At 40.5% G+C, this 16,123-nt stretch overlaps 1 protein-coding gene across 1 annotated transcript; it reads right to left on the bottom strand.

Annotated features, from left to right (window-relative positions):
- Positions 1-939: 939 nt before the first annotated feature.
- On the bottom strand, positions 940-15,873 carry LOC129104802 (ras-related protein Rap-2a). The gene is made up of 2 exons (XM_054615648.1): positions 14,921-15,873; positions 940-2,679 (listed from the first exon to the last, which is right to left on the bottom strand). The coding sequence occupies exons 1-2, from the start codon at positions 15,232-15,234 to the stop codon at positions 2,442-2,444; spliced, it is 552 nt and encodes a 183-aa protein (XP_054471623.1). The 5' UTR covers positions 15,235-15,873; the 3' UTR covers positions 940-2,441.
- Between the last annotated feature and the right edge of the window lie 250 nt (positions 15,874-16,123).

The following is a 16,123-nucleotide window of genomic DNA, read 5'->3' as shown; positions in this document are numbered from 1 at the left end:
CCTTTTCCAGTTCAGACAAACACAAACAAGCACAGACTATAACTGAAAAACATATTTAAGTCATGTTTCTGTGTCAAAGTGTTAAAGTTGAACTAACGAACAGGAAATTAAGAGCTGTGTGAGTGCAAACAAACACAGAGTCCCTCCAGCCTTTTTGAAAAGATGAATTAGGATTTACTGTCCAAACCCTGACCTAAGTGGGTAAGTAACACTATAATTGTACACTGTCATTTTAGTAGAGATAAAAACTTTTTGTTTTTTGTTGGCATCTCCCATGAGCCTTTGTCAAAATAGGGCTTTCAAAGCCTGATTTAAGCTGTGGTCGCTGAGCTGAGCTGAGTGCTCACATAACTGTTGTTTAATCTTTTATAAAAGCTATTGACAGGTATTACCTGTTGCCTGAAATGCCAGAACTAAAGAGATCTAAACAAATGAAGGCACAGGTATGATCCATGTGGAGTGCACAAAGTGTGCAACTTTCCTCTTTGTCCAACTAACAAGGAGAAAATAACAAACTACCGTTTGATAGCCGTCTTGACATATTCAAATTAGAGTCTTAAAGAAATCACAGGTAGGTGCTGTCAGACTCTTTAAAACCAAAGCAGGATACATTATTATTAATTTAGATATAAGCTACAAAACAGGGCTCATGTTGTCGCTCACAGCTCACTTATCAGCATTTATAATTCCTGTTTACATCCCAAAAGCCACCAAGTTATGGGAACTGTAGTTCCAGAACGCAGGGCATAATTATCCCCCTAATTAATATAAAACTTGCATTTCAATTTTTTTTTGCCAGGATTAAGGCTGTACAAACTGTGTATAGCTTCTGATGTAGTTGAGTGGCTAAAACCCCTGTTAGAAATACGTTTACATAGTAGTTATTTAGAATTACCAGTAGGAAAAGCACAGAAGAAGAGAAGAAGTGTTTGACGCACTTTTATTGTTTAGGTGTCAAATGTAACAGTGTCACCATTCAGAGAGGGATTAAAGAGTAAATGGTCACATAAAAAAATATAAAATCAACAATGAAAATGGTCACACGGGGAAAGTCTGGTTCCCGTGGCAGCACAGATGTACAGTTGAGACAGTGTCCAGATCCAGACATGTATGTGTTTGGTTTGCACATTTCCACAGCCTATATTTATCTCAAACAATTACAAATCCTTTTTTTGTTTACTAGCCATGCATACAGTTGACAGTTCCACATGTGTTGAGTCAGTGTCTTCACAGGAGCTGGCACTTTCAATACAAAATATTTACACTACCATTTATTATTCTTATTATCATCGCCTTTGTCGTTACTATTTGTTACTATGGATTGAATACTCTGAGCACATACAGAATGACATCAGGATGTTAAAACTCTTGAGCACCCCATTTCATAGTGATCGGAGGGGAAAAAGAAAATGTAAAGTATGACAAATGTTGGCATCTTCACTTTAAATGTCACCCATTCCTGAAAGGAGTTGAGAGAGATCGTCTGTAGAGATTTTCAAAAGCTGAAAAGATGAACTCTTTGTCCCATCAGGATGAAGCAGTCAGTTATTTCACTACTCGGCAATCTGCTGTCAAAGTCTCCCAGGGGGAAAACAAACTTCACACGATATGTTAAAGACTCTGCTATTGTATCTCAAAGTGAGAAAATAGGAAAGAGATGACTGCACCAATGTGTCAAGAAAGACACTGACTTGTCTACCATTTTCTCTCCATTCCTTTTGTTCAACGAGAGAAAAAAGAAATATATATAAGAAAATGGAGGTGCTTTCAGGTCACCTCTTTGGTTCAGCCCTGTGATGAGTAGAAAAAAAATCAAACCATCAATGCACAAAACAAACTGGGAGAACAATACTGTAAATAAAATACTCCTTACCCTTTAAAACAACTGGATCCCAGATATCTGTTATTGGATTTGTTCACAGTAGCTACTAGCAACCGATTTGTGCTAACAAAAAAATGCTTCATTTGTAGAAAAACAAAGAGAAAACACCTTTTTACTCATTTATAACAGATAACAGAACAACCATGAGAGTAGATACTAGATACTTAATCTGTGATTGTTTGCTGATGATTCTTCCCCCCACTACTCAGAAGGATAAAGACAAACCCAAACAACAGAAGAGAGTAACATAAGGCGAGGGCATGTTCCATTTTTGTCATTTGTCAATTTCTCTTGCGGCGAATTCCTGGCATTCCTTGTTCAAAATGTATTCATTACTCACATGTCTTTATTAATGATCATGTCACTGCTGATTTTATGCTCAGTGGAGTAAAAATCATTTGCGTTCAACCATGAATTTTTTCTTCCGTTTAATTGGCATGTGCGTGTGTGCATGTGTGTGTGTATGTGTGTCTAAGTGTGTGTCTCTCTGCTGCGGGTTGGTGTAGCTTCCTCTAAGTATACTTTTTGCCTGGCCTTTTTCCCTGGAGGCCCCCGGGGGTTATTGTATATTGCAAGAGGAGCAGCAGGGGTCGTCCTTGTCTGGCTGGGCGGCGTAGTCCATCTGCCGAACGATCTCAGCGAACAGTTCGTCTACCATGGTTTTGCTCTTGGCCGAGGTCTCCATGAACGGGCAGCCCCACTCCTCGGCCAGGGCCTGACCTTCGCTGGACGATACCTCCCTCTCGCTTTCCAAGTCCACCTTGTTCCCCACCAGGATCACAGGGACCTTCTCGTACCTGGGGACAGACACAGACCCACATCGGGTTGTCATACACAGACATAAGATATACACAGCCACGACGGATGCTGAGGAACTGTATGGAAGCACTCAGTGAGTTGTACTGCTCTTACAGTTTACAAAGGCAGGCAATAAGGCTTTCAGAAGTTGGTATTAGAACATGCCTAATGCCTCAAAAGGCTTTCATTTGCACCACTGATTAAAACCTTTTTACTCTCTGCATGTGAAAAACCAAATATTCCATAATCCATAAATTTCACTTGAAATTGAACCCACTAAAGCATTCAAAAGTCGCTTTTTTTTCAATGAAACACTGGATGACTTAGCCTCATTTATTCATTTCTTGTCCTGTTGTAAGGGAGGCAGGCAGCATTTCCCAAAGAGCAGGGAAGCATCCTGATTGGTCTGTCAGACGACATTTATGCCATGAATCTAAGACCGGATGATATACACAATATGAATTCATATTGTGACAATTATCCCTTATTCACACTCTACAGGCTAAAATATAGACATCAGGTACACAAGTATAAGTACTCATACAGTATGCACATATAAACACACACATCTTAATATATATGTGTATTTACTGAGTGTTCAAAATCCCATTATAAAAACGTCAATTTTTTGTCAAATCTAATGAAATGATTGAATACTCTTTGTTAGAAAATCATGAATATTTTTTAATGTATCTCAAAGTATTCTAGAAGAAATGACTAAGATCATGTTGGAGTAATGATAAATGACAATATAACATTCTCATCCAGCCCTGTGATTATCATGACTAGCATGTCTACGCGGTTGGTATCCCTAATGGTGCATTTTTGGTAAAGAATGTAGTTGTATTAATAGACCAGTTTAACATGCGTAGTCTGTCTAAGCAAGGCAAGCAACTATATTTATGCATCACATCGAAATCAAATTAAAGTCAAGGTACATCTGCACCTTTCTCTCTGTTGTATATGCAGCACTCTGACTGATTGCTTACAAGTTCAAATATAACTGAATAAACATTGATATATTTTTCTGTTTATGTTCAAGTGACTGCAAAGTAAAAGTAGTGTTTTGATTGACGGTCATAAATGCTGACTGTTGGACCGATGCTTCCAGTAATGCCTATACTTCAGCTTTGAGGCGTTTAATCATCACAATAGTGACAGAAAATGATGGCAATGACAACCCTATACTGACATTCAAAATGAGTCCGGGTAGCTTTTTATTAAAATACAAAACAAAGTCATGAATTTGAATCCTAAAACAAACAGGCAAAAACATTATCATATCAAAAAGGCCATATTTAAATATATAGTCACTATAATAAATGTGGCACAAAGACAAGTCAGGAGATCACAAAGTCCCAACTGGAGTCATCCACTTTGGACCACAAATGTCTGTAAAAAACTGCCATCCCTATCACATCACAATTCTTCTGAAAAAAAGTGTATTAGGGACCCTGGCACACACCCAGGGACTCATTTTTGTTTTCTGTATGGCTCTTATCCCTCTTTTCACTTTCCATTACTGAACAGAAAGCATTTTCTGGGCCATCCTTATTGCAAGAATACCTTAAATTATTGTGAACATGCAGTTAAAACTATCATCTGCAGCATAAATTAACTTTATTTGAATGGATGAGGAAATTAATTCCACCTCCTGAAACTCAATTAAAACCCAACTGGTTCATTGAAAGAATCCAGATGTTTTTTTCAGAGACAATCTGAAAAATAACTCAAAAGAGGATAAGGCTTAAAAATAATATGATAAAGAGAATTTTAGCACAAGTTTACAATCTGACAGTCATCCGTCAATTCAATTAGGAGAGACAAGTCAGATGAAAAAAAGATAATTGTTTATTATAAACAGATGGTATGTGATGATAAAGTCTTGACAGAGTATTTGGCACTAGGACTCTACAGGGAGATTTGTAATTGATGAATCCCCCCGTGGAGTCCAGACACTGGTGTGGTGGTGGTGGTGGAGGCTGATAGAATGATGAGTTGATGAAGCTGATGAATCTGAAAAGACTGGGTGGAGGTAGGGAGGTGGGGAGTTTGAGGGGCACGTAACAGCAATGAAAACGTACTGAAGGTAGAGAGACAACTGTATTTAAAGAGACGGCAGCGAGATGATAGGCTAACGTATTTGTGTTGCTGTGCTATTGGATAGAAGAGACCAGCTGACCAGAACAGCTGATATCATGAGATATCACAGCAACGACTTTATGAGAGAGCATGCCTGAGAGAGATTCGTTTTTTTTAAAACTCAGTTTCTCCCATATAATACAAAAAATAGAATTAGCATTTTAAAATAACCCAGGCTTTTTTTTTTTTTTTTTTTTTTTTTTTTTAAATCATCCACCTAGTAAAGTATTTTTCAAAAATCTCAGGTGGCTGCAAAACAAAGAAGGTGAAAATGAAAAGAAAAATACATGTTTTTTTTAATAAAGTGTTACAACTCAAGTGCTAAAATGGACTTTGGATGTGGGAGGAAGTTTTACACATAAAGAACCAGCGATGCACCTTTTTCTCTGTGCACTACCGCTGAACCTCTGTGCCGCCCTGTATGTCTCGTATAATCACCAAGTCTAAAGCCTGACCCAGTAGAGAACAGGAAATGGGTAGTAGAGCTCTGACCCCTGAGGGTGGGAAGTGGCCATAATCCTTTGAGCTGTGAACTCGCTGCCATATTGCTCGAGCGCAAAAATGTCACTGTGGAGCTGGACTACTTAGTGGACAGCCAGAAGAGACGGTCACTTAAATGAAATAGGCTACTGCACTAGAAGGGGACGGCTCTGACAGTTTCACCGACATAATCACTACATCTGTTTTTGATATTGGGGAACATGGCGGTGTCTCTGTACACATCAGAAGAGAAAACAAAGATCAAAAAACATCACATAGCAGATCATGTACAACCGCATCCTTTGGTAAGCAACAGGTTGTTATTTCTTTCATCCTTATCTGTGTTTGAGGCCGTCGACGGAGCGCTTTCCATCTGTTGGACCCAACGTTTGAACCGAGTTTAAATGTCTGTGTTCGCGACACTGAGCAATGTCGTCAAATCTAATCCAGGAGTCATGCACCCGAACCCCCATCAACATCATTAGGGTTTTCAAAAGCTGCCTTCGCTCTATGAAATATACATGCTTCTAAATTATTTATAGGAAAAAAACATCCTCATCCTTGATTGCTATGGTTAAAGGTATACAAGGAATTGACTAATGCTGGAGTGATGGGGGAGACTGCAAAAAAAAAAAAGCAGCAGCTGTGATACTTTTCCAAATCGAGCAGCCTGAGCAATTCTCAGAGGCCAGGGGCGGCAGGTTTCAGCGTTAAATAAGCTTAAACTTTCAGAGAACACGGAGTCGACTTTGATCTACTCATGAATACTTCATCCAGAGTGAATTTTAATCTCAACCATCCTGTTCGGTTCCCAGGATCGGCTCAGCAGCCAAAAGGAACTACTAAGATTGAAGAGACAATCTTAGAGGTCGGTCGGTGTGTAACCAAGACCGTGATGGTGTTCTACGAGCCCCGAGGAAACTCAAATGAAAAACTACAGCTTATGCCTCTCAAACTTTAACATGCAGCACTCTGCACAGGTCTCATTCACCGCATTCCTGGTGTGATAAAAAAAAAAAAAAAAAAAAGAAAACAGGCCAAGGCCATTATTTTTCCTGAGAACTATTTCGGACCACAGCTCGGTGGTGGTGGGCAGATCATGCCTTGAACCTTAAATACCCTTACCCACCTTCACTGAAAAAACCCTCAACATAGTTGTGGGTGAGCAGATTAAAAGTCAGAACTTTAACTTTTATAGCTGTACTCATTAAGGAGAAGCCACAAGGGGCTCCGCGTTGAGTTGGGCTACTGGTGCCATTTGGGTGTCTCTTTTCTGCCCAAAGCTGTGGTTTCGGCTCAAATCTCTTTTTGTAAATTTCTTATGGAGGCCCATGGAGACTAAACAATCATATATCATGACGTCTTAAAATATCTGGTTCTGTCCACACCAGCAGTCTAAAACCCAATTATTTTCAATTTGATACGAGAGTCCAAGAAAAATAGAAAATAATAATTTTTGAAAAGCTGTGATTTTTTTGGGTGCCATTTTTGCTTAAAATTACACAAATGATGAACCACTTATCACAAAAGATGCCAATTAATTATCGAGTGACATACAGATTTGTTGACTAATTATTCAGCTGCATCACCATAATATTACCATAATTGACTAATTAGTTTTTTTCTTAGGTGTAACACCCAGATGATACTTAAGTGGATACAGATTTCCAATCCATTGACAACATGCAAAGCTCTGAATCTCAGAAATCAAAGAAACTAACAGCAGGAGGAATCCAAATCATGTGAGTCTAATAAGGTGATATAAAACACAAGTCTGCAATGTCCTTTTTTAAATCTTTTTATAACCATAATGGAGAATTTGACTTGGTCATCCATTTGCATGTCATGTAGCTCATTTGTGGCCTCATCATAACACAAGTGCAGCACAAAGACATCTGGTACCAAAGGATAGGGTCTATATATAGTCATAATAACAGGGGAGGGAACTGGCAGTCCCAGGAGGTGTGAGACAGCGGCTGCCACGGATACCGAAGCTCCCAGGGCCTCAACATAAAGGGTGTCGTCCAAGGCTGGTCCAGAACACAGAACACATACGTAGCGGTCTAAATGGTTTAGACGTGAGCCTCAAAAGACAAATTAATAACTGCTTGTGTTTGTGCAGTGACAAAAACAACATGTCATTCTTTAGCTTTCAGCTTGACGGCTCCCCACACTGACTGCAGACACCCATCCGAGTTTTTCCAGACAAACCTTATCTTTAATGCATGATGCATCAACTCACATAGGCTTCGCTGATGGACAGGCGAAGCCCGGCGGCCCAAGAGTCTCTGGGTTCGACTCTGGCCAACGCCGTCAGGAAACAGGCTGCGTGCTGGGCCTCCTCCCAACGGCCCTTTTGTGGAGGGTCTTCAGTTAAGCCAGTAAAGAGACATCAGCTGAGTCAGAGAGCAGCATTAAGCTCCTCTTTTCTGGCACAGCATCAGGGCAAAGAAAGACTTTATCAAGAATAGCTATCTGGAAAATCTTTGGGAAACACGCCATGGCAAGCACATGAGTTGTGCATTAAATGTTTTGAAAAAAACATGAACTCTATTTTGAATTCTCTCAAGGTTATGAAAACAAATGAAAAGCTTCCCCTTTCCTACAAAAATCTGATGCTATTCACAGATGATAGAGACGCTGGCCAAGACATTTCAAAATAGGGAAAATAAACAATTAGATTACTTGATAGGCTGTACAGGCACTCATCCTTGGATCTGACGTATCACAGCAATAATACGGCACACTACTATCTCCCTTCAGATATTATGTCTTCTGAGACAAAGTCCTTCTCTTACTCCATAAAGTACATGCCCTAAAATCTGAAATGCAAAGTGCCACTGCACTGGAAATTCGTTCATATTGCTTTTATCATAAAAATGAATATGCTTTGAATAGTTCAGAGACTCATTCATAAGTCTGAAAATTATACATTACACCGAGGATATTATTTCAGTGTCGACACTATCAGCCTAATGTGAGAAGAGCTCTACGTTTTGCTTTGAAAATCACATAAGCCTAATATACAGTACAGTAGCTATATATATATATATGTATTCTTTGTTCAGTTAGATGTTAATGTCTGATATTGGGCCGATGCTGTCTCCAGTAGATTGATTGGGTATTGTTGACAATGGCTTCCAATCTATTCAGTTAAATTATTTTATTACATCTAATTACACATATGCGTACTACGTCCTGTTTCAGCAGCATGCCGGTAGGTTCACTATAAAAGATAACACACCCAAATGAATCAAGCACCTCCAGAAGCATTATGCTAAAGAATTCAATGTTGTAGTTTTTTAATTACACGTTGCTCGTGCACAATTTTGTATTTTAATAATTAATACCAATTCAGTCAATTTATATCAATGTATTTATTTGTCACTTATACAAAGTCATGGAAGCTAAGATGTTTAAGTCAGGCTTTCCCCATACGAGAATGATCTCTGTCACTTCCACAGTGAGGCAGACAGCTTAATAATGAAACAATGATAACGGATCAGCACTCGGTATCGGATGATACCCAAAGCCCAGGTATTAGGACTGAAAAAGTTGGATCTAGTTTGATGATGCACAACTTACTTATGCATTCATAGGTGAATATGCTAAATGTTCCCAGATTATGACACATCAACAACTAATGAGCTCATTAGCTGACTGCTTTGATTCTGCTGGGAACTTTATGAGGATTTTTGATTATTCACTTGACATTATGACTTAACAACAAAAAAGCTATAATTATAGCTATAAATATTTTAAGACAGCTTGTTACCTGGCTGCTTGTTATTTTCCCTCTGTGATTATCTATTTCAACAGTTTATAAGTCTACTTCCGTTTTTCTTCTACAAACATATAGATCTGCAAACCAAGTAGCTCCCACAGATCTAAACTCTGCTAGATATTTCTTTGATCCAGCACCCATCCTATTGAGCACTGGTTTGTGTGTGTCTTTTTTTGATTGTTTCTTCTATAAGAATATGGGCAATTCAATAAGTAGCAAATACTGTTTGAGAGCAGTGCACAGTTTTATAACATCCTTACCCTTTATGGGAAGCTTTGTGTTACAGAACTGGACTTTATGAGAGAAATATATTAATTTTGTAGCATCACTGAGTCTCTTGTACAATGTACAGTGTGAAAAACTGCACACAAGCATATGTAGTGTGCAAACTGACACTTCATCCCCCTAATTGCCTCAATAGTAACATTTTGGTGGGGCCCTAAAATCATAAGACAATTATTTGTCACTTGCAATTGTCACTAAAACTATAGTGACTATATATTTAAATATGGCCTTTTTGATATGATAATGTTTTTGCCTGTTTGTTTTAGGATTCAAATTCATGACTTTGTTTTGTATTTTAATAAAAAGCTACCCGGACTCATTTTGAATGTCAGTATAGGGTTGTTTTAAAAAGGTTAATACCCAGCAGTTGTCATTATTCATACTGCCAAACATGTATTCATACATTCAGGCACAACTGCTCATCACGTCTTATCTAATATCATGGCTCCCTGTGACTTTGCATTCTCCATTGAAAGTGGTGCAGTCATGTGATAGGATGGTGGCTTGAGTTTGAATATATAACCTACAGATACAGTCAGTGTGCAGGAGAACCTGTCAGCCCCACTGCTGGTCCTGCTGAGCACAAGCTGCCTGTGAGGTGCAATGGAGCCTCTGAGGCCGCTATACGACCAAAAGAGATGTTAACATTCTTTATCACAAAGGCATTTTATGTTTACGGGGGATTGCTCAGTTTTGCGTAACTGGATAATAAACCCGACTGACTTCCCAGCTGTTTATTTGTGCTGCTCAATTCACCAAAGACTGCTAACTGTTAAGCAGTGTACTGAATTTCCTAAATCATTGACCATCACATTGGATGAGTGACATTATCTAAAAGTTGATTTTGCCCTGGATTTGATATGGGTGACTTATGCCGTCTTGTTAACATGTTTTTGTTATTGCTGGTTAGTAAAGCTAAACAACCGAGTCTATAGCCATGCTAGCAGTTAAGTGAGGCTCAGACACAGCAGTGCTTTGAGCTAAATGCTAACCCTAGCATAGCAATTTGTTTAGAATGTGATGCCAACATGCTGATATTTGTTCATTAGCACTACACTACTAACAGTAAGTTGATAAGCAGGTCATTAGTCTGGGAGGTATTGAGTCACAAACAAAAGTATTGGACAAATTGGACCTGAAAATGGCGCTATAGCTGAAAAGTCATAAGATTACCAAAGTGACTACAATCCATCCTGAGGGGAACACAAGTGTCTGAACCAAATGTCATGATAATCCATCTAGTAGTTGTTCATGGGTACTTAGAACAATCCATCTAAAAGTTGGTGACCAATCTTAAATTGCTTTCAGAATTGCTGGCCTGTTTGTTGGAGTAAGTGGGCTTCTGTATCTATCATTTTCCCTTTCACCCAGTACCACCCTCTCTTAAATGATGACTCCCAAAAGAGAGCAGAGACAACTTGTTGGATATCTGAAAACACCACTGTGTACAGCCATGAACACATACTTTTGAAAATCAACCGTTAAGAAATAATCAGTGAACTTTAGCTCAGTTCTTTTGCCCAGTTTTCACAATAGTCAGATGAAAGAGGATCCTTCTGGGAGAGCTGTGAGACTGCTGCTACTCCTTTTATTGATCTTGATCCTTTCAACCAGTTGGCACAAGAACAAGCCTTGGAATGAAAACTCCACCGTTTGTCAGCCTTGGTACAAAGTTGAAAGCACACATGCAGTAGTTTATTACAGAGAGTAGCCTATTACACCTCTTTCTTCTTCACTATCATCTTATCACGTCACCTCTATTTAAATGCTCTGTTAACTCACCGATCCCCATATATCTACACCTGGCATATAGTGAGCTGCAGCTGAAGTCGGGAGTGATGAGGTCTCAGCGAAAAACAGACCTCAGTGTAATCATGTGCACCCATGGCCTCTGTGCTAAAGCCACTAACAGCAGGCACTGATGGATGCTGACAGGGTTCAGAGTGAGAGCGATGCACAGCAGCCCCTCTGACCTGAGCGAACACCGATATGGTCACGACAGGTCACCACTGTTTTGGCAGCGAGGAGGGACAGACAGGTAAGAAAAGCAATGATGCAGTGTAATGTTCAGGACCACTGACTGCTGAGGTTAGCATAACAAAATGAAAGTTCCAAAATTCAATAGTTCACCTGTTACTGATGAAGCTGTGGTCCAAATATAACTGGCTACATGTCGACCATCCCTCCCTTAATGTTAAAGGAAAAGATCTATGGCTGCAACGACTGAATATTTTCATTATTGATTCATCTGCCGATTATTGTTATAATGTATTGATTAATGGTTTGGTCTTTAAAATATAAAAAATAATAATAAATAATGCCAATCACAACTTCCCTAAGCCCAAGGTAGCATCTTTATCTTTTGTCCGAAACTCAAATGTATTCAGTTTACGATGACATATGACAAAGAGAAGCAGCCAATCTTCCCATTTGAAAAGCTGCAACCTGAAAATAGTCGTGTTTTTTCGATGAATTGATTATCAAAATAGTTGCTGATTATTTTTTTGGGCTCCAAAATCCCGCCATTTTTCTGATGTTATCATGATTTTCTCTCATCAGCCTCTGATGTGGTTAACAGTGTACCTTTTCATGTCTCTATGTTTTTATGTCTCGTTTCATCTGGTCCTCTCCTACTGCATTTACTGATTTCCTACATTTCCCACAATGCCCTTCAACCAGTCCCCAGAACATGCCTGAACTTGTTGCATTTCAGTTATGGCTTGAAGAGAGCAATAAGCAGGTATTTTCTTCAGTCAGGAAGGATAACAAACTGTTAAACCTGTAATCTAAAACATAACATTTCTTGATACTGCATTACATTATGAGCCATCGTCGGAACTACTCATAATGAAATCTAATGTGATTCTTATGTCGGGATCATCATTCAAAATGTTTATGTACTGCTGCAAATATGAGTTTTTGTATCTCAGTAAAAAAAAAAAATATATATATATATTTATGAGACCCTTTTCTGTATTTAATAAACAACAATCTTCAGAACTACATCAATGTTGACGTACACAGCCATAGAACTTTGTCTTTAAAATGCAGTACAATGTTAGCAAAATGATGATTATAATCAGCCAATATCTGATCACAGGTCACTACACTACTGGTGCTACGGATACAACTTGTCTTGTATCTAAACAAAAGCCCACACATGTGGAACCATTGTTTCCAAGAGTTTACTTTTAATTTGCTGAATATAATCACAAGATAATTATGTGATTCATTTGATATAATTCTTGGCTTCAGCAACAAGAGAAACCATGACTGACACTCATGATTATGGGTGGGCAAAAACGTGTTTGGACATAAATACAGCATGTGGTTTTTGTATTGATCTTTGGAGCCAGGTCACTACACAGTATGGGGCCATTTTCACTGAAAATAGATCATATCAACTGAAAACGGAAACGCAGTCTTTCTTTGTATCCTTGTAGAAGTATGTGTTGAGTTTACCTATACGGTAGCTTTAAAACCTCTCCGGAGCAGATGTCACCTTAAATAACTGCCGTCGACAGACAGAAGCTTTTCATAACAGAAATCATTTATGTGTAGTTTTGGCTTCAAACAAACAGCTTTAGTTTGTTCACACCTCATCTTTAACACCGAGCTGAGTAAAGCAAACATTTTCTGATCGGGAACATAATCTCTTTAATGAAATGTTTTGTCTCTTTGTAGTTTTTTGCATCGCTAGCAGGAGGATGCTGAGGTCTCTAAATGTCAAATCTAAGAAATGATTTGATTCATCTCTTCTTTTGAACAAATGAAGAGGATCTATGCAAATAAACCGAGAACATGTGGATACTTTTATTCAGAACAAACTCTGTCTTATAGGATATTGAACTAAAGGCTACCCATCACCTGACATGTTTTAACTCCGCTGCTTCAAACACAATCTAAAGTTTGAACTGAAGCCTAGGACTCTGAAATGAACTACTGTGTAGGAGTAGCATGTGAAGTGTGATGTTTACGCTTCAGAAAATAAATTCTGCTGTGACATTAGAGAGCACCAGCAGACCCAGTTAGTGTGAAATCACATAGCAATATGGCTGCATCTGCCGTGTGAGCGGCACACATGTACACATTTACATATAAAGACAAATATGAAAACACACAGACACACACACACACACTGAACATACCTCTCCTCATTCTCAACTCGTATGGGGGAAACATGTTGACCCCATTCTTTCATCTGGAGCCGCAGATTTATAGGATTGTTTCTATGATGCAAAGTGCACTTGAAAAAAGGATAAATCCAATTGGTGACAAAGACTAAAGGAAACTAACAAGAAATATACATCTTTACAATGAGTAAATTACATTTTTAGGTTACAGAATGGAAAATAAACTGTCACAACAGAGACAGAAATGCCACACTAAAGCCTGGAATGACTGCACTCTCCTTGTGCGGAGCTTTATCTTAAGTAATTAGATGTATCAGTAAACAGTATGAGCTTTAAGCTGCACTGCTTAAAAAATATGCCTTCTCATTAGAAAAGCCTTGTCTCTGTGGAGCCCACTGGACTGCCTGAATGGACTGTAACACATCCACTGACACCTGCAATGACGGATGAACCCGATCAGTCACAGCCCAGTGCACGCTGCCACTAATGATTTAACCAGCAGCGGCATCTATGACACCGCCTATTTAGGCTCACAATGGGTTATTAACCGCATGTCATGTCACCAAGTGAATGGCCCAGAGTTTTAAAAAAGAAAACCCACCAATGACATGACAGCATAACCGCACAGCCTCCGCTCACCTCTTCAGTGTATCAATCAGCAGCTCACTCCGGTGACCTCATATCTGGATCATCTGTGTAGCAGCGCTCAGACATCAGACAATTTTCTGCTTTCGATTGTGCCGCTTTTCCTAAAGTGCTTGTGCAGCTTGTTAATCAAAAAAACAACATTGCTTCATCTCCTCTGAACGATTGAGTGTGCTTTCCGCAAACCCAAATACAGCATTTTGAGCAGGGCTTCCTTGAAGCTCTCTGCAGAGCTCTCTGATGCACTGAATCCTGGGAATCCCTGGCCGGGTGTTTCAGGAGGGTTGCAGCATCCGGCACAGTTGGGCAGCAGCTTGGAGGATCACACACACAGCGTCTAGCATGCCGTGACTGAAGGACTGGCTGGAGTTCACAGTGCTGATGGACAGAGAGGATCAGCGCTGTCCACTGCTAAGATGTCACTGACTAGAAACATTACAAAGTTTGCAGAAGCAGCGGGGAGATGAAGCTACTCTCAAGAGATCGCAGCTTCTTGCTTTTAGAGCTGCTGGGTCTGCAGTGCAAGGACATTTGCTGACCTACAAGAAGTGTGGGTGAGACCTGCTACACCAAAATAGAGCAGGCCTGTTGTGTTGTTGTGTAGTCTGCCCTGAAGATACTCAGCATCTTCATTCAAGAACAGTTCTCAGACCAGGCACTGGGAACACCCTGATACTTTAGGGCCTGATAAGCCAGCCCTGAGTGTAAAGAATAATATCCACACTTACCAATCTGGACATTCATAAACCTCCTGCGCATTATTTCACCCACCTTTTCACTCTTATGATCTGATCCCTCATCGGCTTTATGTCCTGGAAGCTCTGCTGGTTGACAAGGCTGTAGACCAGAATGAATCCTTGGCCGTTTTTGATGTAAAGGTCCCGCATGGAGGCGAACTGCTCGGTACCAGCGGTGTCAAGGATCTCCAGCACGGAGGGCGAGGAGTCCACCTCGATCTCCTTGCGGTAGAAATCCTCTATGGTGGGGTCGTACTTCTCAATGAAAGTCCCGGTTACAAACTGCACAGTGAGGGCGGATTTCCCGACCCCACCGCTGCCCAGGACCACCACTTTATACTCGCGCATTTCGTGGATTTAAAAAATCAAGTCGTAAAGTGTCAATTCTCCGCGCGCGTCATTGAAATGAGCTCAAAATGTTCACGCACGAATCACGTTCACAGAAACGCGTCCCATGTTTGAGCGGCTTGTCAATAACACAGTCTTGCTGGCCGCTGCTCAGCTATGGCAGAGCACAAAGACTCGCTGCCCCAAGGGTGGATTTCATTGTAGAAATGCCCCCGTGCAGGCCAGACACCGACAGACACCCGGGCATCCGAAGACTGCGACGGTCCGGAGATGTGCGCGGGCAGGAGGGAGGAGATATCGCCCGATGATGTGGAGCGTGCGGGTTTTCATCTGCTTAACTCACCCCTCTCTATGCATCAGGAAAAAAACAAAACTTGCTCCATGGAGGACACTGGGGTGGGGGGGGAGGAGGCTGGAGAATGAAGAAGTGCAGGAGCGATTTATCAAGCCGGATGCCGTGTGAGGAAAGCAGCAGCCCACTCAGAGTGTTTCCACACTTAATCGGAGAACTTACGTCCCTTTGTTTCTCTGTCACCATCTCTGGCATGTCTCCGCTTCTCCCTCGCTTTCCTGTGCAATCCCAGCCGCCATACTCTCGGGTGTGGAGAGCCACAGCCGCTGCGTAAACCAGCTGGTCCCCACTCGGCTCCCGTACCGAGGCTACAGAGGCCCCTCCCTCTTCAGACGGATACGCGAGCGCTCCAACAGCCAGTCACATTCAGCGGTTTCACTTCCGTTCATGTGTTAAAATTCCCATCATTCGGTTGCCCCGGTGACATCCAAAGAGAGCTCGTCCAATCACAGGGGCGGCTCGAGGATGTGTATCCAGGAGGAGGAGGAGGGGGGGGAAATATATATATATGCAACGGAGGCTGTTGCTATGGTAACG

Source organism: Anoplopoma fimbria, chromosome 16, assembly GCF_027596085.1.
Source record: "Anoplopoma fimbria isolate UVic2021 breed Golden Eagle Sablefish chromosome 16, Afim_UVic_2022, whole genome shotgun sequence".
In the NCBI taxonomy this organism is placed as follows: domain Eukaryota; kingdom Metazoa; phylum Chordata; class Actinopteri; order Perciformes; family Anoplopomatidae; genus Anoplopoma; species Anoplopoma fimbria.
Note: the sequence above shows the minus strand (reverse complement) of the source record. Positions and strands in the feature narration are given on the sequence as shown.